The sequence below is a fragment of the Pyrgilauda ruficollis genome, unplaced genomic scaffold (assembly GCF_017590135.1).
Source record: "Pyrgilauda ruficollis isolate IOZ18807 unplaced genomic scaffold, ASM1759013v1 scaffold19, whole genome shotgun sequence".
Classification (NCBI taxonomy): domain Eukaryota; kingdom Metazoa; phylum Chordata; class Aves; order Passeriformes; family Passeridae; genus Pyrgilauda; species Pyrgilauda ruficollis.
The window spans coordinates 5,599,186-5,622,980 of NW_024518095.1; the positions used below are offsets into that span (position 1 = coordinate 5,599,186).

General features: G+C 39.1%; 1 protein-coding gene across 1 annotated transcript; it reads right to left on the reverse strand.

Annotated features, from left to right (window-relative positions):
• Positions 1 to 916: 916 nt before the first annotated feature.
• On the reverse strand, positions 917 to 4,417 carry IFNG (interferon gamma). The gene is made up of 4 exons (XM_041465633.1): positions 4,239 to 4,417; positions 2,254 to 2,322; positions 1,738 to 1,917; positions 917 to 1,078 (listed from the first exon to the last, which is right to left on the reverse strand). The coding sequence occupies exons 1-4, from the start codon at positions 4,359 to 4,361 to the stop codon at positions 953 to 955; spliced, it is 498 nt and encodes a 165-aa protein (XP_041321567.1). The 5' UTR covers positions 4,362 to 4,417; the 3' UTR covers positions 917 to 952.
• Positions 4,418 to 23,795: the final 19,378 nt, after the last annotated feature.

Sequence of the window (23,795 nt, forward strand, 5' to 3'; positions counted from 1 at the left end):
ATATGTCTGAGCAGGATCAATATTTGTTAACATGTAGAATAAAATTAGAGTTTTACTTTTCACATAGATGATGGTGAATAAACATGAAAACACACTTTTAAAATTTATCTATTTATTTATTTAATATTCAAATTTTTTAAAATCTCTATTGAAAAGTCCAAAGTTTTTAATAACATTCCAGTGCAAAAATGCAGTCCTTGAGATAAAAACTTCCATGCTATTACCTCCAAATAAATTAAATTACAACGACACATTTGAATGGTTCAGTACAAAAAAACAACCAGAAGTTTTTAAATCTCAGAGTTTAAGTTAAGTCAGTGCAATACAGTTAGTCACATTCTCCTGAGATATTAAGTAGACTGCCCTCCTGGTAATTTCAGTGCATAATAACAATAATAATTATTATTATAATAATAGTAACCATCAATTAACCATTAGTCTCTCTAGTTCAGAAATTTTCTTCAACATTTGCTTATCTTTAAGCATGTCTACTTGCTTGGTTTGGATTTAGATATGTTTAGTAGTAAGCAGACATAAATATGTTTTCCTGAATAGAGTAACTTCCCCATACTCGTGCTTGTATCTCCATGCCAAATAGATGAGACTAATGTCATAGCATCCCTCTCTCAAGACAGCACCAGATGGAAAGCTGGGTACCATTATAATGTAATTTCAAGATTTCCATATGGAAACTGGGTAAACACTGCCTCATTCTCTGTTTTCAGGTCAACAACATATAACAAATAGACAGGATTTTAAGACAAAGTCATTTATTATATAATATTAGGGAGTATAAATACTTTGATTAGTATTTCTTTATAAATAATTACTTAAGACTCTTAAATATTAATAAATAAATGTATAAAAAATCAATAGAAAGATTGAAGTAAAAAAAAATCTTGCCCCAACAAGATTTGCACAGTAGCTCAGTACAGAAGATCCTAAGACGGCATTAGCATTTGCACAGCCTCTGAAACTGGCTTCTTTTTCTTTTGTGAGAACTTGAGGTATCCCCCAGTTTTTGTAAGACGCTGAACAGCTCATTTACAGCCTTGCGCTGAACTTTCAAGTCACTCATCTGTAATAAGCAAGAAACAAATGGAACAAAAGTCATGCCAAGAGCTACAATTGTTTACTGACCACAACACATGGGCTACCCTGCTACCAGGGTAAAACAGAAGGACATCTGCAATTTTCAATTCCCTACTAACTAATTCCTGTATCAAAGAGCAACTGTGTCACAGATTTTTGCTTTCCACTTTCTGTGCTGCTTTGCAGCCTGCCACACCAGGCACACTCTGTGAACCAGAGCTGCCCTGCAGTTAAAGCAGCTGACTGCACTGGGGCACTGTCTGCAGACCTCTGAGCAGGTCGGTGGTTTGTGCCACTGGCACGAACACCACAAGCCAAGTGCTCCCAGAGCCACGGAGCATTCTATAGACAGGCACAACTTTCCCAACCAATTTCTATGCCACAAAGGGCTGTGTCAGTGGCAGCTCTGGTGTGACAGTGCTGCCAGCACCTCTGTGCCAGATTGCAGCAAGGCTCAGCGCTACCCCGCACTGTAGACCTGCAGCAGCCCCTGCAGCTGGAAATAAATATTTGGTTTTTCAGCATGAACTGAGCTACACAGGGATTACCATAAAGGTTACTGAAGTGTTACTAGTTTAAATCACACTCAAATCACAACTGGAAAATATAATGCTACAAGCCTTGGAGGCAAAGGAATAGCCTTACCTGAAGTTTTGTCAGGTCCTTGAGATCTTCTATCTTCTTTGAGCCATCAGAAAGGCTTTCCTTCAGAGTATGGAGCTCCTCAGATATGTTCCTGACATGAGCCTTTGACCTGTCAGTGTTTTCAAGCATTTTCAAGTACATGGAAATAATCTGACTCAGGATGATCCTCTTTTCATTTCTCTGTTGAAAAATACAATCAAAAAGAAAGGTCTGTGAGTGCCCATCACCAGGGAAAGGAAGGAAGGAAGATAAAACACAGCATACAGGGGATCTCTGCTGCTTGAAACAAGATGATAAAGAAGATATTGCAACTCATCTCCTGGGCATGATTGTAACTCTGGGTCAGTTCATGATGCAGTATAAAGCTTTTTCTGGGGATTTTTGTCTCATTTTCAAGCTACCAAAGGGAGCTCTGCTCATGTTCATTCTACTGCAGCTAATTATGCTGGTTCTGGGAGCTGCTTTGTACCAAAAAAAAGTGCCTGAGATGCTTCATCATATCTGGTTTTGACTCACCTCTGTCCAGCTTGACAGCCTCTCCGTAAAAATAGGTCCACCATCAGCTACATCAGAATGACTTGAGTTCTGCAAAAAAGAACAAACATCTATATTACATAAACAATATTTATCACAAGGCAAATTTTTGTTGTTTATTCAAATGAGCATCAAAATTCAGATTTTTGCACATCTGGCAATCCCAATGCTTTCCCAATGCTTTCAATTTTCTAACCACCAAAGTCTCATTGCTTGGCTGCCTGGTATCAGAAATGGTATTAGTCTTCTTTTCAATGTCTTCTCCTGCTACAACTCATCTGAATAAAGATGCCTAGCACATCTATTTTCCCAAATGCTCCCTGTAAATTTTGCTATTACCAGATGAAAATAAAAGCTCATAAGCACAGCAACTGGCTAGAAAATCATTAGGTCTGATCTTGTTATGTTTTCTGGCAAGTCAAAGTCCAGCAGTTTGTAATCTGTCACCCTCAATTAATACAGTCTCAGTAAAATCTCTTATGGAACAAGAATGGGCTGTTTTTAGTATGAAACTACAATTTGCAGAACTGGAGAACATCCCAGTAGCCCACACTTGGTATGGGGATATGCAGGATTAGTGGGCTACTGGGAGGCTTAACCACCAGGTGTTGGCAAAAGGCTCTAGGAAAAAAAGAGCCATACAACTCTCCTACCAAGCAAAGACAAACTGCATCATTTCCTCTTCTGTGTGTCTTTTTTTTTTTTCCTTTTTGTATGCAACACTGACTATTTCCTTCTTTTGTCTGCTCAGTAATTCAAACACAGTGAATGCAAAGAGAAAACTTGCAGTGTGACAGGAGCCTCCTAGGCTGATTGGCTCCCCATGCTGAGCACACTACCAAACTGATTTTTTCTACTTCTGAAAGGTAGGGAGCACCTGCTACGGAGCAAAGTTTCAATGTCAGTACAAAAAGCTCACCATGGCTCAGGATCTCTTCCACAGAGTTATATATATTCTAGTAGGACTCTCCCTGGTCTATGCTAATCCCAAATTTAAGACATAATACCACTTTTACAGCTTCCTGCAAACACTGAGGTATCACACTAGTCTTTACCACTAGAGGGTGGTTCTCTGACCACTGAATTTCAACTGGCATTTGCACAGAATTATGACAAAATCATGGAAAAGTCAGAGCTGAAAATAGGAGCAGATTGTTGCAGTTGTTTCCTTGCATTTAGAGGGGGCAAAAAACAACAAAAATATATTGAAAATAAAAGCTGTTAATTAAAAGTGACTCTATTGTAGATCTGCTGTCTCTGTGATTAATCCCTGCTGAATTCAGTTGTGTACTACTTTAATGGCTTCCAGATGAAGATTGGTGAATTAACATTACAGTTACTAAGTTACCAAAATTCTATTTGACAAGAAAGAATATTGTGCCAGATTACATTCCCATGCCAGATCATAGTCACACATGTGGAGGTAAAATGACTGGAGGATGCAAAAGAATAAGTAGAAATCACCTTTGAGTAGCACATTACTACAACTTAAAATAAGTAGTAAATGCATTTATTAAAGCAAAAGTTCATCTCCAATTTTTTTATATTGCTAAGTAGTACTAAATCTCCTACTGACATTGCTAACATAAAATTTAAAAGTCAGTGAATTGCATCTAGTCAGAACTGAATAAAGATTAATATATTCACCATAAATTGCATTAAGATTTCTTGTTACAAAGTATTCCATGTAATCAAAACTGAATTGAGCTAGAAGAAGCTATTGTGAAAGAAAGAACATCCCTAAAATAAATGCAAATTACTACAATAACTGAATCAAGTAAATGAAAGAACTTAGTAAAACAAAAAAAATTATCCATATTCTTGTTTAAAAAGGTATGATCAAAAAATTATTTCCATAATTACCCTTTGTTGGTACATATTGAGTATGTCAAGCAGTGCTCAGGTTCGGACTATGTGTAAAGCACAAGCAGCAGGAGAAGAGAAATGCAGTAGAAGACTATACTTACAAAATCAGCTTTCAGTTTGTCTATATCATTTTGAAGTTGAAGAAGATTCAGTCTATTTTCAACATGTCCAAAAGAAATCATGATGACAAACACAGCAAATAAGCTATAGGTTTGGAAAGCCATTTTCTTTATGATGGTTCAGTTAAACTGCTCAGATCAGTTCTGGGAGAGGAGGTCTAAGAGCAGAGATCTTCAACTTCTAATCATTAAATCTTCTATTAGAAGCAAGTAGACGACTGAACTTCATCATCCTGTCAGTGGTATTTATACCTGGTCTTGAATTTTTTTTTTATTTCATCGTCATAGGCTGTGTATATTTAGACAAGATAGTGTTAGATAAGAACCCTTCGTTTTTTGGCTAATCAAGGGAATCCCTCGAAAGCATCTTTGTTAAAGCATGGTCCTGGAAAATTTTCAGTGGTTCATCAATGGGTAACGTTTACGTGGCAGACTATGAAGTTTCATTTACACGTGGTTGGGGAAAAGGGGGAAATTACAGTACTGGTCGAGGAATATGCATTGTGGCTCAAACCTGTTCTTACACACCATCTGAAAAAAAATCTTGTCTTGTGGTTAAAGGGTCAGTGCAGCAGTGAACTCATTTCTGGTATTCTTCTAAAGTAACCACTGAGTTTGCCATGGTGCTCTATACAGACTTGTAGAGATTTAAACATTCCTTCTGCTGCTGTCCTTTGTGAAACACATGCCTTTCCATGGTCTGAAGTGCACTTCTGCTACTTTTGCATTTTTCACTTCCAGATTCAGAAAAGGACAAACAAGGTTCCAGCATGAATGCAATGATATATCATATTAAATTCCTCTATGGTTGTCTACTGTCTGTAGGAGCAGAGTGTTTAGTACTTAAGACACTCATTTCTGCTTGGCAATGATTAAAATTCCTCACCTGCCATTTCACTTGCACTAATGTATGTAGAATGTGAAAAGAGAAGGACATGGATGAGAACAAGCCCCATTGAGGAAAACAGACACAGTCTCCTAGCGCATACAGAGCCCTGAAACCACTCTATTGAGTGGCTGGGGAAAACGTTTTTGTATAGGAACTAAACTCTGCTTTGATGGATATAATGGGAAAAGAGCTTATTTTGAAGAGTCTTATGAAGAAATCAGATCATTTTAGACTGCAGTACATGAATGGAGGGTAGGTAGGAGCCTACAAGGGAAAGAAATAAAGAAGGGGCCCATAGGGAAAAGTAGAGAGAGAAACAGGAAGAGGGCACTTGTGGGCTCAGTGGAAGCTGTCGGCAATGGAAGATGTCTGTAGTTCATCAGAAACAGATGAAAATTAAAGTGGTTCCAAACAGGTAAGATTAGAACTCTCCATCTCAGCCCCACATGGCTCTTTGGATATTCCTCAGAAGAAACTCTCCATTTTCCCAGAAGCTCCTTCCATCTCAGCTAATGACCACTAATGCCATCAAATCTTTTTCATTTGCTGCTTGAAAGAATATGTCCATTTGTGGAATAGACCTAGACTACTACTACCAGGGAAACAGTCATTTTTCAGGCAGAAGAACCAAGTTTTACCAACAATGACAGGCCCAAAAGCTGCATGCAAGAACTGCCTGGGAACAACAGCATAGATAGATGGGACACATCTCACGACAAAGAATTACTGCACAGCAGTTTGTGCTGTAATCTGCTTGAGGTAGTAACATTATGCAATGCACATCTTTGTGTTAGTTTAAGATGTTAAAACTGATAAAGTAATAATTTAATTGCTGGAAGTGTTGACATGAAGGCAAGGTAATGGTGCTATTCAAGGATGCTTCAAAGCACTGTAAACAATGTAAAGTTAACATGCCCACCTATGGCAGAGAGGTTGGACTAGCTCTTCAAAAGTCCCTTCCAACTCAAATCATTTTTATTCTGTGATTCTGTGCCAAAAATTACAGTCATAGAATAATTTTGTTTGGAAAAGATCCTTATAGTCATCGAGTGCAACCTCTAGCCTAGCACTACTGAATCCACCACTAAACCGTGTTCCCAAACACTATATTCACATGCATTTTAGTTACCTTCAGGGATGGTGACAAAATGGAGGTCCCACCAAAATTCAAAGTGAACTCAGAATTAAAAGTGAATTCACAAATGCCAGCACACTGAACAAACCCATTGATTGAAACATCTGGTTTGCTATGCCAAGCAAGCACAAGGATATGGTATGGATCAGATAAATGTAGTCTAATACACACAGGAAGATCAAGCATATTTTACAAGATGGGGACACCTGCTGAGGATCATTGACTGGCCATGAGTCAACAGAGAAATTCTTTGCCAAAGTAGTGGAAAAGACATGTAAAGTGGGAGAATGAAAATGATTCCTGTTACCTATGGCACTCTTCATGCAGTCAGAAACATACAACTGGAAAAGGGACTGAGTCATGAAGCCCAGTTTTTGCCATTAGAGAGTCTAATTTGAACAGTGCTTTTGAGCAGAATTATCTAGAGAGAAAGTGAAAAGAAGACCTCAAAGGAGAGAATTTGGGAAAGATTCTTTACTCAACCAGCTCAGTCTTCCTAACACATTAAGAACAAATCACAACGCAGTTGAACACAACTAACAGCTGTAATTTTCCAGCCAAGTAGAAGAGGTAATTCCAGGAGGTGAACTAGTAAGTCAGGAATACTGCCTTCTACAGAGAACTATTCACCCAGAGGGACTGTGCTGGGTTAGACTGCCCTGTTAAACTTGTCAGACACACATCTGATCCACAGCAAGCTGTGCCCTTCAGATGATCTCCCTTTGGCCTCACATTGCAACTACGCTTCTAAGAATAGCAGGAGAATAAGGTATTGGAAAAAAAGGATTTTGCCAACTCACATTTTGTCAATACTGGTTATAGTTTTGGCGGGTTGTTTGGCTAATTTGGTTACTAAATCTCCTCACACTTCAGAGAAGGCCTCTTGCCAAGCATCCAATTTTGCAGGTAAGAAAAAAGAAGCACAGAGCAATGGGATCATTCATGATCATTCAGCCTCTGAGAAAGGCAAATCTAGGAAAACAAACAGGTCTCCTAGTCCCATTGTAGTGCTTTGCCCACAATGCAGTGCTACAAGTATTTCATCATAAACTGAGGCAAGAAATTAAGCAGAAATCAAAGAAAAAATCCATGACATCTGTCTCTGTTACGCTATCTTCTGAGTGCAGGTCTGAATTTTAGGTACACTCTCCTACCTGGGGAGGCTAGATTCAAACATTTTACTAATCTCCACATTCAAATTATCACACAAAGTATTGAATGTTCTGTGGTAAATCATCAGCAGCACTGAAATGTGTTTTAATACAGAAATATAGCATTCCTTTTCCAAGTCCCTTACATTTTAATAAATGGTGCCACATTAACATTGACATACTAGTGTCATAATAGTCTCTTCTGTTGACACACAGCATCATGTCTCCAAATCATTTTGAAATTAGGCAATGGCCTGCAGCAGGTGGTTAGATCATGAGGGTCCTGTGTCTTATCCAGCCCTGTTTTGCTTCCCATTCTGCCCAAAAGTGGTGAACAAGATCACCATTGTCCAGTGTACGTCTTGTTGCCCAAGAACTGTGAACAGTCAGGTTTGTGAGGAAGACCTGCTTTCAGAGGGATCCCCTGCACTGCCTGAGAACCCACATCATTACAAAAAATGCAGGAGGTATCCTGAAAATCACTGCACTTTCCAAGAGACTAAGAGCATGCAATTTTTTATCTGCGTTCTTTAGCAGATATCTGGGGAGTGCATGCTGGAGTAGACTGAACACTCAACACTAATTCAAGCTCTTTGTCTGAACACTTGTCCTAATGTAGTTGAAAGAGATGTCAGAATAGGATTGAAAAATCTTGTGCTGCATAGAATTGAAGTGGTCTTCTGTGAGACTCCATGGTCACAGCTGGATTATCATCTGGTCCAAACATAGAAGGAAGTGAAACCAAGGCATTTTTTTCCTTTTGCTGCCTGGAAGTGATCTGACTCTTCATGCAAAGCAGAGGTTTCACACCCTTCTGTTCATACAACACCTTATACCAAATACCCGAAGATGCCCTTGCAAAGTCATGTCAGATTTCACCATGACCCCTGATTACAGCTTTTTCCCTTTCATTTTTTGTTTTATGCATACTCCTCAGAGTGCTGAGTTTAGTGAGCAACTGCCCATGCCAGTTCAGCAGATCTCTGCCTGACTTTCATTTCACTAAAACACAGTGGCTTTCTCTATTATCACTGCCCCAGGAAAGAAGCCCATGGGTTTTCCAGCCATGGGCTGTCACGCTGAGCTGTCATTCTGACCTTCTATCACACTTCACCTCTCAGCCTCCCTTTCTTACAAAGCAGCAGAAATAAATCCTTTGTTTCCTCCTTCACAGTGCTGGGGCGGTGAAGTGGGGGTTGTCACACTTGAGGTTGTTAAGTGATTAAACTTTGCCTACACATTACACCAGTGCATTGTAATTACTAAGCATTGTTATTCATGTTGCTATGATCTGCAATGTAGATGTCTTGATCATCAGGCTTCATGACTAAGGGAGACTTAAGGGAACTTACAAGAAATTGGGAGAGGGACTTTTTACAAGGGCATGAGTGGTAGGACAGAGGGAATGGCTTCAGACCGTCAGAGTGAAGGGAGTTATTAGGCATTAGGAAGAAATTCTTTACTGTGAAGGTGATAAGACAATGGAACATCACCCAGAGATTATGTGGGTTCCCTATTCCTGGAAGTGTTCAAGGCCAGGTTGGATGGGGCCCTGAGCAACGTGGTCTAATGGAAGGTTCCCTGTCCATGTAGTTGGAACTACATGATCTTTAAAGTCTCTTCCAACCCAAACCTTTCTATGTTCCTACAAATTTATGAATTTGCAACTGACACTTACAAACATATTGTAACACTGCCACTTCCCCTGCTGCAACTGACACTTACAAACATATTGTAACACTGCCACTTCCCCTGCTAAAAAAAAAAAAAAAAAAAAAAAAATCAATCAAACCAAACAAAAACCCAAACCAAAAATCAAATCAAATAAAAAGAGCTGACCCACCACTCTCCTACAGATAAGGATATGCCTATACATCATGGAGGATATAATTGGCTACTCTTTCTGAACACTGGATCTCTGTGATTTAGAGAATGTTTCCAGTGATCAGTAAGGATAATGTTGGCACAAATCATCTACTTTGTTTTATATGATGCCTTGAGAGGTTACCTAGAACAGAGGTTAGACAGAGTTAAAGGAATAAAGTAGGTATTTATTAAAAGGCATTCAAAGGATACACCTTGAGCAGTACAAGAGCCCGCCTGAGACTACACGCAAGATAGACAATGGGTCACGAGTTTTTACACTTTTATAAGTTTTCGTCCATTTACATATTGGGCTTAATTGTTCAATTACAGCTTCAGGTTATGAAGTCCCATCCTCCCTGTTTGCTCTCCTCAATTCCCTGTTGTTTACACTTTTTGGGCCTGAAGCTGCAACAGTGTTCTTGGTTCTTGGCCTGGAAAAGGATTGTTTTGTCTAACTGAACTGTGAAGAGAACTTGCTAACCCTTTATATGAAGTTCAGAGTTATATATTAATGCAGTACAGAAACTGGAAAATATGAAAGCTGAAACTCCAGGCATGAATAAGGCAAAATTTCAGGGCAGAGTGAAGTTCTGAAATGCTCAAAATTAACTGGTTTTATATTTTTCTAAACAAAATTTCAGCGCGTTCCAGGGACACTTTGGAGTGCTGGAAGTGAGAGTTGGAAAACTAGTTTGTACAATCTGAAATATGACACAACGAAGACCCTTTGACCTCCATTACGTACTCCTGTCTACATGCAAAGGCAGATGGGAAAAAGCATATTATCTATCCCTCTTTCCTCTCAAAAATTTCTCACGCACATTAGCTGTTGAGTCTTCTGAAGAAAGGGAAGGAAGAAGAAACTAACACTTGGTGGTGTTAGACATCTAGAGAGACAGACATCCAAATAGATAGTGAAATAATAGATGGGTACAATTTAGATTAGAGTGTAAGTTCAAAAATCATTAAAATCTTGGTATGTTGACTCACACAAGACACCTGTTTCATACTTTCCTTCAGTTTTTTAGTTTGGTAAACCCATGCAGGAATTCCCCACCAAACACTAATGATTCCTTTCTGAATTAGCAACAGGAAATAATTACCCCTCATGATGTGCATACTCATCTATCCTGTAAGTAAGGGTTTAAGCTTTTGCTTTGCCCAAGAAGAAGAGGATAGCCAGAAACAGCTGTTCTGGGCTGGCCTTTCTCACACACTATGGTGGACTTTATGGAAATTCTTAACTGCATCACTATCAGCTCTGTATTGTCTAAACACTCCAGTAATAATATAAATATTAAAAACACATATTAAAATAATTTTTTGGAGATGATGACAAAAATTTTCCTGAGAACATCTGTCCTCATTGATACCTGCTCATGTTCCTGTTTCTAAAATCAGCATAATTCTATCTTCGTTTTCTTTTCCTTGAAAGACTGTTGAGCTGATGTATATGAGGAATTCTGAGCCTGGAAGGATAGACCTAAAACATACATTTTCTCATTGCTAATTATGTGTGGACTGCAATATGCAATGGAGATCAAAGTTTTCTTCTTGTTTCTTGCACCATATTTCAAGTTGGTACAAACTGGTATTCCAGTTTTCCAAAAAAACACAGTCTGCCTCTATGAATGATTTAGAAACTATAAGGTACCCATAAGAGCTAACAATAAGAAAGTCAGATGAAATTCCAAAGTACTCTTTTTCTTGTATTACAATATGGAAAAAATTGTGGCAATGTAGCAAACAGTGATGGACAAACGTGGTGTGTACTTTTACTCTGTATTCCTACCGTCTGCAAATTTTTCACTTATCCAAATTCTGATTGAAATCTATTGCCTATAAAATAGAATAAAATTCTAAATGTTATTCAATTTTAGTTTCAGTGCATAGCAATGGAAAAGCAGCAAAACTGTTGGCACAGCAGCAGTCTAAATGGTGGTTTGTGTAAAACCTGTGCTACAGCCATGGAGTGTCTACAGGTTTTTCTGCATAAAATCTTCTGGTTTTACTCTCTCTTCTTCATTCTTCCAAGAGTAAACATTTGAAAGTTTTCTGTTTTCAGCACCATAATATCCTTTGGAGGTACTTCCCATTATGAGCATTATATCATGTATATTACAGCATTTGTTTCCACTTTAAAGCACCAGATTCATGTTTTATATGATTTAATGAATCTTGGGATATATTTTAGAGTTTTGGTGTTGAGGTTTTTTTTTCCAATCACTTTTTAATCGGTATGGTTGCAGGGAAAGGACAGAAAACATGAATTTCAAAAAGCAAAATAAAGCAAATAGGAAAACATATTATTTAAAGACAATTGTTTCAAAGTTTTTTCCTAATATTTTTTAAGCACTATTGTCTAAGCTTTTTAGACACTAGCACTGACAACATTCATATTGTTGATTTTTAATGCTGCGCAGGCAATGGTATCTATCCCATGCTAACAGTGCAAAATACTGACTTCAGATAAGGCATTTTATGTCTTGGTGGATGCAAAGCATTCGATAAAATAAATATATATTTTATTAAAATAGTTCTCCCCAAAGTGATTTTCCAAGTTTTTTTAATTCTTCTGCTCCTTCCGGCTCAGGATATTCTATGATTCTGTGATGCTCTAATAGCCCTGCTCTTCATAAGACCACAAATACTTCCATTAGTTTCAAGGCAATATTTTAATTCGCTTTGAGAGAGCTAATTCATGGAGAAAACAATTCCGCTGTAATTTGGCCTGACTGGGTTCTGTGGTTCTTACTTTCTGATATTTCCTGTAAATATATATATATACATCTACTGTTGCTATAGAATATTGACAGAAAAAATATCATGTTTTCCTCACAGTGTCTTTCCCCAATTCCCAGTAAATGAATTCATGTTTTTCTCTATACTTCAACTCTCCATACAAAGACCTCTGCTATTTTCTGTCTGTTATTCAGTTTCATTTTCGTAGGATCAGATCCATCTTCAAAAGAAGCAAAAAAGCTACCAGAACTTCTACATCAAAGTATCTATGATAATAGCCCAAGGCTCTTTTTCAGAAGGACTATGTCATTTTTAAAGAGAGAAGACCAAAGGATGCTAATCTTGAACCAGCTGGTGGTTTCTGTATGTGCTGGGTCAATCCATTCAGGGATCTCATCAGAGGCCAGCTTAAAACTTCACAAAATAGCATGGACTCATCTGAAAATTCATTGCAGATTGTTAACAACCTATTACTTTTTGTACATTCTTAATACCATATCAAAATGGGACTTTTCAGACTTTCAACCTGTCAGTGAGCCAGTCCTGCTCGTCTACCTCTTATTATACTTATAGAATTTTCTCCACGTGTTGGGTTTTTTTTCTTCTTCTTCTTACACTGATTTTCTCTGCTGCTCACTTTTAATTGCATTAGAGCTTTTTAATCCAATTTTTAATGAGGAATTCAAGTCTGTTTGAGTTTTCATTATACAGTTGTATTTGTTTTCACAGTGTAAGTATTTTGTCTTACAGACATATTTGTTGCTAGTAATTAATACATTTAAATTTGGAAGTACACAGTAGTGAAAGTAATGCTGCTTTGATTTCTTATTGAATATTATAAGTTGAAATGTCAGCATCTTGGGGAAAAATCTGATCATTTTCTTCTTATCGCTTACACAATTTATAATTGTTAATTATCACGTATGTACATGGAAACACAAGTGTGTAGGTGTGGGCGCGTGTTGGAGGCTGTCAATGATCTGTTTCAAACATCAGTAAGAAATATCCATTAAACGTTTCAAACCAGCCTAGAGAGTGGACATTTTCTGTCATAATCATCTGGAAACCTCCACAGGACGTTTCTTAGAAGAAATCTACTACGTGGTGCAATCTTTTCCTCTAAAACAATTCAGGAGACAGTTTGGTGGGGATTCCCCTCACCTGACAATCTCTTTAGTGCCATTCATAGTTGTGTGACTAAACAAGCCAGTCATCTTTACTTACAGAGAAAAAGCAAATCAGTACACAGACTTAGTCCTACCTGTTTCTGTCCAGCCTCCAGGACACATATGAGAATGCCACAAAGTCAGGCTTACAAGAAATTTATCCACAGATAACATTTTACTTAGAACCGGACTTCTTGAGAGGTGTTTACTTGCAATGATTTTTCAATTAGATTCAGAATTTAAAGTGAAAGGAGAAATATTCAAGACCTTTGCTTTTTGGTAGTTAAAAAATGAAGAAGATGCTTCACACCCTAAGTACATTTCCTCTTCATCTCCACAGGAAGTAAGGCTGCCTATAGAAGAGCTACTGTGGGTCGAGAGTAGATGCACTTCACTTTAAAGTTGCTCATCTTCCTTTTTCAGAGGCCTGAACTAACAACTATGGAGTACTTTGAATGAACATTTCCTCTCTTTAGGAGATGAAAAGATTGAATTAGTTAGCAATAATTACTTTTTGAAAAAAAATCAAAACACCAGAACCTGAAATCTGTTGCTTTTTTTAAAGAGGCTATTAAGCTTCTGACCCCAAACTGAAATAAAATGAGGTTTTAAAAATGAAGCAAAATAAACAAATATTGCTCTTTCTTTCCCCGCAAACTGCAACAAAAATGCTCTTTTCAAGAAGAACAAAATACAGTTTCAAGTAGCATACTTTTAAGTAGTTAAAATGTGGCAGGTTGACTTGTTAATCTTTTCCTAAGGAAATGAAACTTTTGCAGTTTTTTAGCTGTTGGTTCCTTCCTTGTCAGTAACTTTTGAGCAGTCAGCAGTTTCTTCTGATTTTGAGAGATTCAAAAGCCTCACAGCTAATTTAACTCCTGCCACATTCACTGAATTTGACAGCTAAGCAACAAGAAGATTGGTCTACCAAGACCACGTGTTGGTATTTTAAAATGTCTGTATGAATTAGCTACCATAAGGAGGAAAATACCTTTCCTAGCACTGCTGTTTAGTTGTTGTGAAAGAATATTAATTTCATCAATTATGCAAGAGTTATTAACTATTTAAGAAAGTATTAATTTTATTAATATCTAGGAAAGTCTAAAAACTTCCGAAACTTATGAAAAGAGTAGTGAAAGGAACCTTCTCCTGCCACTTAAATTGTTTGTTGTGTTTTGTAATAACATGTACAGGGCTCTGGGCTCTCACTTTATCATTTTCAGTACCTCTGTTTTGCAACATCACCATATTCTGTGCATATCTGAGCAGCAAAATTGAAGGGGAAACTGTAGCATATTGCCACAACAGCAAGGGTGGGTTTATTTTAATCTAGCTAATGTAGATATCAGTAACAGAGGAGCTGTGATACTGTTCTACCTCTGCCTCCATGTGCACAAGCTAAGTACAACAATCCTTACACAGCTTTTCTGTACACAGTACACAGACAAGTTGAGTATTAATTGCAGGGAGCTCAGAATTCAGGCACACCAACTCTGTTTTCCAGCACACTTGAACTGCTCTGCCCTTTCCATAAGAAAATTTTCTTCTGGAAAACCATCAATTCTGGTTCAATAGTTGCAAAAAAAAAAAAAAAACCAGCCCAAAGGCATTTTAGACTGACTTATAAATTTTTCCTGCTCATATAAGGCAAAATGGCATACCAGTGAGATCCTCTGTGTGCCAGTCGTTCTATATATGGGAACTTAAAACCAATCTCTGAATCACCACTCACTTCACTTTGGCTTGCATTTGGGAACACTCTGAGACCCAGCAAAATTTAGTTCCTTTCAGATAAAATAAAACTGGAAAGTGTTTTCAGAAACTCTCTTGATGTTATCCAATTGTTAACAAGAGCTCAGGCCACAGGACCAGGTTAGAGTTAGTTCCAAATAAGCTCATAACAAGCACAGTGTGGAATTTGGATCCTCAACACCAATTTTTGTAACCTAGTGATATGCTTCTCTAGTACTGCTATTTTTGCTCCTGAAGACATAAGTTACCTTGCAACAATTTCTGATCTTACCTGAAATGGTTAAGCACTGAAGAGAAACTGTCTAAGCAATGGGAAGCATGAAATTAAAATTTTGTTCAGGGTCTTTGTACTAGACCCTGAACCACAATAATTAGATACAAGTAGACAGAGAAGTGTATAGCAATAAATATTTGTGGAAGAAGCAATTAAATATTTGGAAGAAGTCATGGGTCTTCTCATACACAGGCACACATGGAAACACATTAAAAATCCCTCTAATTTATGGCATTGCAGCTTGAATTGCACTTAAAAGAGCTTCTGGTGGGATGCATCAGTTCCTCCTCTGCTTCCAAGGAAGTTTGTGGGAAACGTGTGTCTAGGAGTCAGTGATAATGAAGCGTTGCTTAGCTGAAGGAATTGATTCACCTTGTTTTTTCAGTCATCCTAAATCAGAAGGTTATGCTTTGATGATATTCACAGATCTAGGATGTGTGTGGGGCTTTTTGACAGAGGGTTAGTATTACTGCAAAAGTATCATTACAGCAGATGCTCATTCTCTGTATAAGACTGGGGTTTCTGCAAGTCATAAGTGCAACATTAATTTGAATCTGCCTCAAAAGGTAACAAAAAAAATAAGACAGACAGGACTGTAAGTCTGCTGTTGAGGCCCCTGGAAGTGCTGGTGGAGAGCTGAATGGAAGTGGATTTCACCTTTGCAGCTGCAAAAGCAAATGGTGTCCTGGGCTGCATCAGCAGAACTGCAGCCAGTGGGCCACAGGACGTTCTCTCTCCCATTCTGCTTGGCACTTCTCAGCCCACACCCAGTACAGTGCAACCAGCTTAGGTCCCCCCAGCTCAAGAAAGACGCTGAAAAATGTGAGAATGTTCTGCCAGTGGCCTCCAATGTGATGAGGGGGTTGAAGATCTCTACTTATGAAGAAAAACAGAAGGAATTTGATTTGCTCAGCCACAACACAAGAAGGCTCAGGGGTATCTAACTGCAGTTTTCCACTACCCAAAAGGTAGTTACAAAGAAGGTGGAGGTACTCTTTTCACACAGGGCATAGTGAAAGGATGCTGTGCAACAGGCTCAAATTGTTTCAGCATGGGAAACATTAAATGTCAGAGTGAGTTGCCTAAAGAATTGGTAGAACCTACCTTCAAATATTCAGTACTGGGCTTGACAGGATCTTAAATAACTAACCTACAGTGGCACTTAGAAAATAAGGTTGGAGGAGGAGAATGACTCCATGATGCCATTCCTCATCACAGGAACCATCAAGGCAATGCTGCAATGGAAATGGACACTGTGAAGGTTAACTGGGTGAGGTGTTTCCAGAAGACTGAGGGGAGCAATGCCAATATACATTTGTGGGTTACCCCTGTGCTATATAGATTAGTTCAAACTAGGAACGGTCCATAAAACCAACAGAGAGCTCCTGTTTTACGAAAGAAGACTAGAAAAATTGGTATTGTTCAGCTTTAGAAAAAGAAAAGCCGAAAAGACCCAGCTGTTATTTGAACTACATTACAGCAAAACAGCAAATTCAGCTAGTCATCTAGGCTAACAGAATAAACTGACACTAGACAAAATGTCTATAAACTGTCTGTGAGTAAACTCAGGCCAGAAAATGAAAGACTTCTGATAATCGGAATGTGAAACTCTGCAACAGCCTTCCTTAAAAAAGAAACAGAGATGGGTTCGTAGGTTAAGCATTTCAAAGGAACTCATTTCACTCCTGTGCTCAGTATCTGGAGGATATAAATCATGAGATACTTAGAGATTCCATTTACAGTCTTAAAAGTGATCATTTCTACCAGTTGGCCTGGTCAGTATTAGTCTTACACCTAGTTCCAACGTAACTGAATTTCCTGGGTTTAACACTGAAGAGTGCAACTTTGCCGTGCTTTCTTCCATCTAACTGAGGAAACGTGGAGTTTCTTATGAAGTCATCTCTGTAGATGAATTGCAGCTGGCTGATTTTTTTATCTTCCCTCTCATTGATGGGATTGAACTGATATCTTTAATGTCTTGTACCAGAGGGCAAATTTTCATATAAATTTTCTTTAAATCCTTTGCAATATTCCAACGTTTCAAAGAAAGGAAAAGCTGGAGCAGACTCAGAAAATCAATAGTGAAACTACATATAAAAATTACATCTTTCTGCTTCCTCTCAGTAGTCCTCACACACAGATGAGTTGAGCACATATATTCACTCTTTTTGCCATACTACAACACATGCAGTTTGTAACATTTCTTAAATCTTTTTACACTCATGAGTGAAACCCTCATTCTGCAGTTTAGGCTGGGGAAGTACTCTTTAATAGATTGCTACTAGATTAGTATGGCCTCTTCCCTTCCTTCTATAAAACCTCCCCAAACAGTGACTTGCCTTTTCTCTATATAGAGGAATAAGCACGAGGATCTTGCTTCAGATGGTCTGAAATTAGATTGTGCTGAACTTATCTATCAGCTTAGTGCAGTCCATATCAGTCAGATATTTGCCAAATCACCCTTTGGTATCAGCAGGCTTTTTTAGGGGCACAGGTCATGCAAGCTCAGTTTGCTGGTCTTGAAGCGGCCAAACCACTGACTCAAACTGTAGTCAAATTGCAATCTGATGCTGCAACCCATTTCTGTATCCTTCTGCAACCCTGCAATTTTCTCCAAATTTTCAACTTCTCCTTCTGCACTGCAGTTGTGCTCCATCTTGGGATTTACACCTGTGACCCTGGCGGGTATCGCTGTGCATGAAGCACTCTTTCCCCTGCAGCGGGTAGAAAAACAGGTTGTCTTTTCCACTGACAGCCTGTGGTTTCTCATTCACAAAAAGGTTTTTCCTCACATCTAAGAGGCTCACTTGTAACTAGCTTTATCAAGTGACTAATTTAAGGCATCTGTGGTTTATGTCTGCAAGCTTTCTTCATCACTTGGAAATTGCTACAGGTTATTCCTTAGTCACTATACAGGAACAGAGAAAACATTTAGACTGACGTGACAAAGTCTGCCTAGGAGACGTCAGCGGGTTCTTCATGCGTGGTTAGGGAAAACGAGCTGGGCTGGCACAAACCACTTCATCTTTCATGCAGGGAGGGAAAAATCAGAAAATAATGGATGATGCTTTACCAATGATCGACATGGGCTACAGGCTTCACATACAACAACAAAACCAGCAGCGTGTATTCTGCTGTTAATGACTGCCCATTGAATTTTTAGAAGAAACAAGCAAACAAAAGGCCCCCCTGCACCATGGCTACTTCAAGGAAGTTACTTCCTTCTCATCAGCTCATTTGAAAGCACAGCCAAAGCAACTTGAATAAGCAGCAATGGCAGAAAGTGGAAGGAAAAGCATCCACTGGTGAATGTTAACAAGTGGTGTACATCAACCCCAAATCTATTATGTCAAGAGTGTGAAAGTCTTTTTGAGATCTTAAATACAAGAAAAATAAGATTCTATTAAATATGAAGAAACATAATTGATTAAAGGGCTGTTTGAAAAGCAAAACCAAACCTGTTCACACCTCAGTATCTTAGTATCTACAGTATATCTATAGTATCTACAATATCTATATGCACCTTAATATCTATATATAACCTCATTCATAATTTCTGTTTAAGTTTCATTATTTTCTCTGCAACTCCAGCTGCTAGAAACTTGACATCCAGCTTTCTTTAAGTAAATTTTTTTTAATGGGCAAAATACAACAACATGCTGAGGCATACGGATATGACCCAAACACCCCAGGCTCCTCTGTTCACCCATCATCTGTCCTCTTCTACACCCTTCCCTCAGGTTGCCTCTACATCTATATACTCTCTTCCACTAAACAGAATAAAATTTGTATTTTCTCAGGTTTCTATCTCTGACGATTCATAAATCAGGGAATAGTAATCAGGTAGCTGATATTACTTTAATATCCTGGCATAGCATGTTCTTCTGCTCTTTGCCAGTTTGCTGTGGCAGAAAACCTACCAGAAGCCAACAAAACTCTAAAAAGGTCATCATAACCTGGGATGAGAAGGTAGGGCACTCTGGGAATATCCAGAGTCAATGGCCAAGGAGCAGGAAGATCTGCATGAACTTTTTATGGGCCACACATTAGAAACCTCCCTGGCAGTGCCCATGCTGCAAGGAGAGGAGTCAGGAGCCAGATCAGGAGTGGGCTGGTTTCCATCCCCAAGGCTTTGGACCAAAAACCTCAGTATAAACTGAGAGGGGCCTGCAACCTTCAGAAATAATTTACCAGAAGTGAAACATCTGTGAATTCTCATCTGCCTTAATTCTGCTTCAAAATTCATTCAACCTTTTCCTCACATGGGACATGACACTTGCCTGCAATTTGTCATTCACATCACGCAAGCATTTTGTGACCTGGCAGTTGTCATACGTTGCCTTTCAACTATGGAAATCTTCTTCAGCTGTGGCTCCATTCAACTCTGCAACACTTTACCCACACAGAAATTATGCAATGGCCCTTCAAAATCAGCCTTCCATCACTTCTATCAGAGATTTTTCAAGATGCAACTGGACAAAGTCCTGAGCAGCCTGATTTGATCTCCTGTTGTGTCCTGCTTTGAGCAGGAGTTCGAGCCAGAAGCCTCCAGAGTCCTGTCTGTCACTTATCCTGTGGATCCTGTGTCTTTATGATCATTGAGGCCTTTCATCAACCTGCTCCATCCAAAGAACTGAAAAAACCATTATCCATAACATTTTGCAATTCAAACTTTCTTCTGACATATTTACCTTTATTCCATGACAATCTCCACCCTCATTTGATGGTATTCCTGTGGCTCCCTTTTCCCTCTGGCAATCAATGCTCCTTTAGAGCAATGAACCTACTGGCTGCCTTTCCGTTTCCAGATCACTGTTCCACTGAAACCAACAGAATAGGAATGTCAAACTAAACACTGATTTTTCAATGAAAACAGATTTGAGGTGAGACCATTCTCCACAGCAGCAGCTGTGGCAGTATTTAAGAGGGAGTAGCCCCAGGGGACTCTTATTTGCAACATGAAGAAGGCTGGCTAAAGATGGGAGAAGCTGTAAGGTGACCACTGCAGCTGTACAGGGGTTTCTGTATCCCTCCCGTTCCTGTACAGCACTGCCTGCCCAGGCTCCCCTTCTCTCGGCAGCCCCACAACTCCTGAGGGCAGGATGACTTGGCTTATGTATCTAGGCTCACTGGCTACTGAGGGCTATTTGGGAAGCACCTCATTAATCACTAAGCCAAAAGTCCGAGCATTTCACCTTTGGTCACACATCTTCACAGTGAGTCTGCTATTGCAGTCCCTAGAAATCAGTGTATGTTGTGGGCTCAAAGAAACTGTGGCCAAATAGCCAAATGCAACACAAGTTACATCATTCTATGTTCCAGGTTTCAGGAAACAGTCTTCTAATCTAATCTTCTAATCCTTCTGATGGTCTCCAAGGGAAACTGTCCCAGCATTTGCCAGGACATTTTCACACTGGAGATTAGGAAATATTTTCTGAAAGCACTGTCAGGTTGCAACCAAGAAAGATTGTCAAGCACTGGAGCAGGTGCCCAGGTAAGTGGTTGAGTCACCATCCCTGGAGGTAGGTAAAAGGCCTGTGGATGTGGCACCTGGGGATATGGTTTTGTGGTGGATTTCTCCGTGCTAGGCTAATGGTTGGACTGGATGATCTGAATGATCTTTTCCAACCTGAACAATTCCATGATGTTATGATTCCACAATTCTATGACTACATTATAACATCAGGGCTGCAACTGAGATGAGGAGATTGCTGTAGATGGTTGGGCCTGCAGCAAAAATCATTTATTAAGTGATAACCTCTCATCTGAAGATTTTGTATTTGAGAGAAAAAAACAGTTCAGGGAAACCAGAAAATTGTACATGATCTTGTATGTGATGGAATGACTGTTGCTGTACTATTTACATGACACCATAACTGCATGTGCAGCTGCTACTTTCCACTAGATCAGTGTTTTTCAAGAAGTTTTGATCTAGTGACAATTTCAATGCACAGCCACATATTTTTCATTCTTGCTTTTGCAGTAACAGTCATAAAATACTCTTTTTTTCCACATAGTAAGAGTCACTGTTTCAAAAAGACCAAAACACTGTGACAAGACAAGCCACACTAAGCAACAGCGACATCAATTAACACTACATGGGAAATCATTTCCTCCTGAGGACTTCTATACACTAAATTAACTTGAACAAATAATTGATAGACAGTTTTTCCATTTGTAAAAGGAGAAAAGTACCTCAATAAAGGAACTTGTCTATAGTCACATAAGAATTCTATGGTAAAACTAGCAACTGAATTCATAATCAATCAGTTTGTTGCTATATGCCCATCATTTTTACCCTACATTTTTTATTTCAATTCTACATTTGTGGCAATTGAATTTAAATAATTCAATATTTCTAACCCAACTGCATATCTATCTCAGTTTTCACTCAAGAAAACTACTTATGAAATATGCTCTAACACTTTCTCCATCAGCTGAAGTCAGCAGTTGACTGAGACTAACATGAGTCTTGTTTTCTAAGAGTGACACCTAGAGTCTCATCTGTAAAATTAAAATGCACTCCTTCACTTGTCCAGTTTTAAAAAGCAACAAGCTTTTGTCCATACTTATTACTTTGAATTGACAGTTGAATATATTTAACACCAATTATTTTGCTGTGTTTTTTGTGAAGAATCAAAGCAATATTTGTTGTTAGGTAGTCTGCATATGGCATGTATCTCTTACCACAACACTTTTGCTTTAGGTAATGTCCTTTGTTTTGCAGATGCTGTATTTTGGCTTTCATCCAGGAGTGTTTAATTGGTTTGCAAATGTGATTTTCACTACTGTATGAAGGGATGCGTCATTCCCAGACGTACTTTCATTTTATAGGTAAGGCAACTAAGAACCTGCAAAGTGTCCTAAGCCATGTGGAAAATGAGGGCTGAAATACACAAATCCTAAGCTTTTACGCCATAAAATAGCTTGATGTCCTTGTCAGATGAGCGGAGGCTGAGCTTTGCTGCAGCCTGACCTCCAACCCCGCAGTGAGAGCTCTGCTGGCTGCCCATGCCCGCGCAGGGCTGGCCCCAGGATGCGGCGTGGCAGGGAAGGTGTTACTTGCCCTTTCCAAAGGTCGTGTCTCACTTCATGTGCCACCCACCGACTGGATGTGCAAAATTTCCACAAGAGAAGTCTTTGGCAACCTGAATCACCAGACACCACTGCCCATGGATTTTCCCAACTAAAGGTGGCAGTGTTTCTCTTTGCAGGTGTCACTGGCTCCCTTTTGGCAGAGAGGAGCAGAGCAGAGAAGGAGCACAGCACTCCAGCTCCCACATGGTTCCAGATCCTGGCTACTGCTCTCCACCAGCAGCACGTACCAGACAGTTATGTTTGATGAAGGCTGGAGAGGCCATGCACACTGCCAATTTTCTATTCCATACACCAGAGTTCGGACAAAAAACACTGAAGCTGAACGCAAACCTGAATTTCAGAAATTAATGGGTGTGGAAAAAATCCATGAAAAGGGACAGTGTGTTAATTAAAAGTCAAATTACATGCTCAGAAAAGACCATGACATCAAATTTTCCACTGTCCCTCTAATTAATCATTTTGTCTTCAACTGAAAAAAAACTTATTTTTCCTAGCAACTCCCTTATATTAGACATTTGCCAGAAGAGGAACCAGCTCAGGCTCATTAGTGACAAGACACTAATGGTTTCAAATACTCCTGACATAGTAGAACTGTGAGATTTGAAGATTTGCAGAATCTCAGCCCCATGGAACCGCCAAACCTACAGATTGGGATTATGTTCATTGCCTAGATATTTTCTCTTGGTAAATCTTTAAAAATGTGAGAAAACTAGAATTCCATCTTCATTCTGTACTATATGAAAGACATTTTGGAAACCACTACCATCAACTTCCACCAACTTCTCGCAAATAATTTTACAATCCTAGTGAAAGCAATCCATTTATTGTGTTTTCTCAGTGTCTGATCTCATGTAGATTGTGTAAAATCTAAAGCACGTGCATGAGTCCGAAAAAATGCTTTTATATTAATTGTGTATTTTTTTATTAAGGATCAGTTATTACCTTAAATTAATAATAAAGATAAGCAGTATTTCATTATTTTTCTTATTTACATGTAGAATGGCTTGTGTATACTGTTATATATCTACAACCACAAGCCCCAAAGGAAATATAGCTTAGGGGTGGGATTTTCCAAAGTGATCCTCTTTTCTTTGAACTGTATTCACACAGGGTGGCACAAGCCACGACAAGATCGTGCCCACAGCACAAGGGACGTGGTGTGTGATCCACAGGGTAGCAGATTCCACGTTCTTCTGGTGTGGCTCCTTTGGGGGCTGCCTGCGAGGCAGCAAGCAGGCAGGATGGGAAGCACAGCAGCGTGCTCTAGCTGCTCCAGAGGCAGAGCAGGCAAAGCTGCTGTGCCAGGTTAACCATGAAAGCTTATGAAAAGCCCTCTTTAGGCCACTTGTGTTACAGAGGGTCTCTTTCCATGGAAGGGATCCAGCTCTCAGTTCTTTTTCAGGCCTTTTGGGTGTTGATCTGTTCTTCTCACAGAAGCAGCACACTGTCTGTCGCCTCCTCATTCT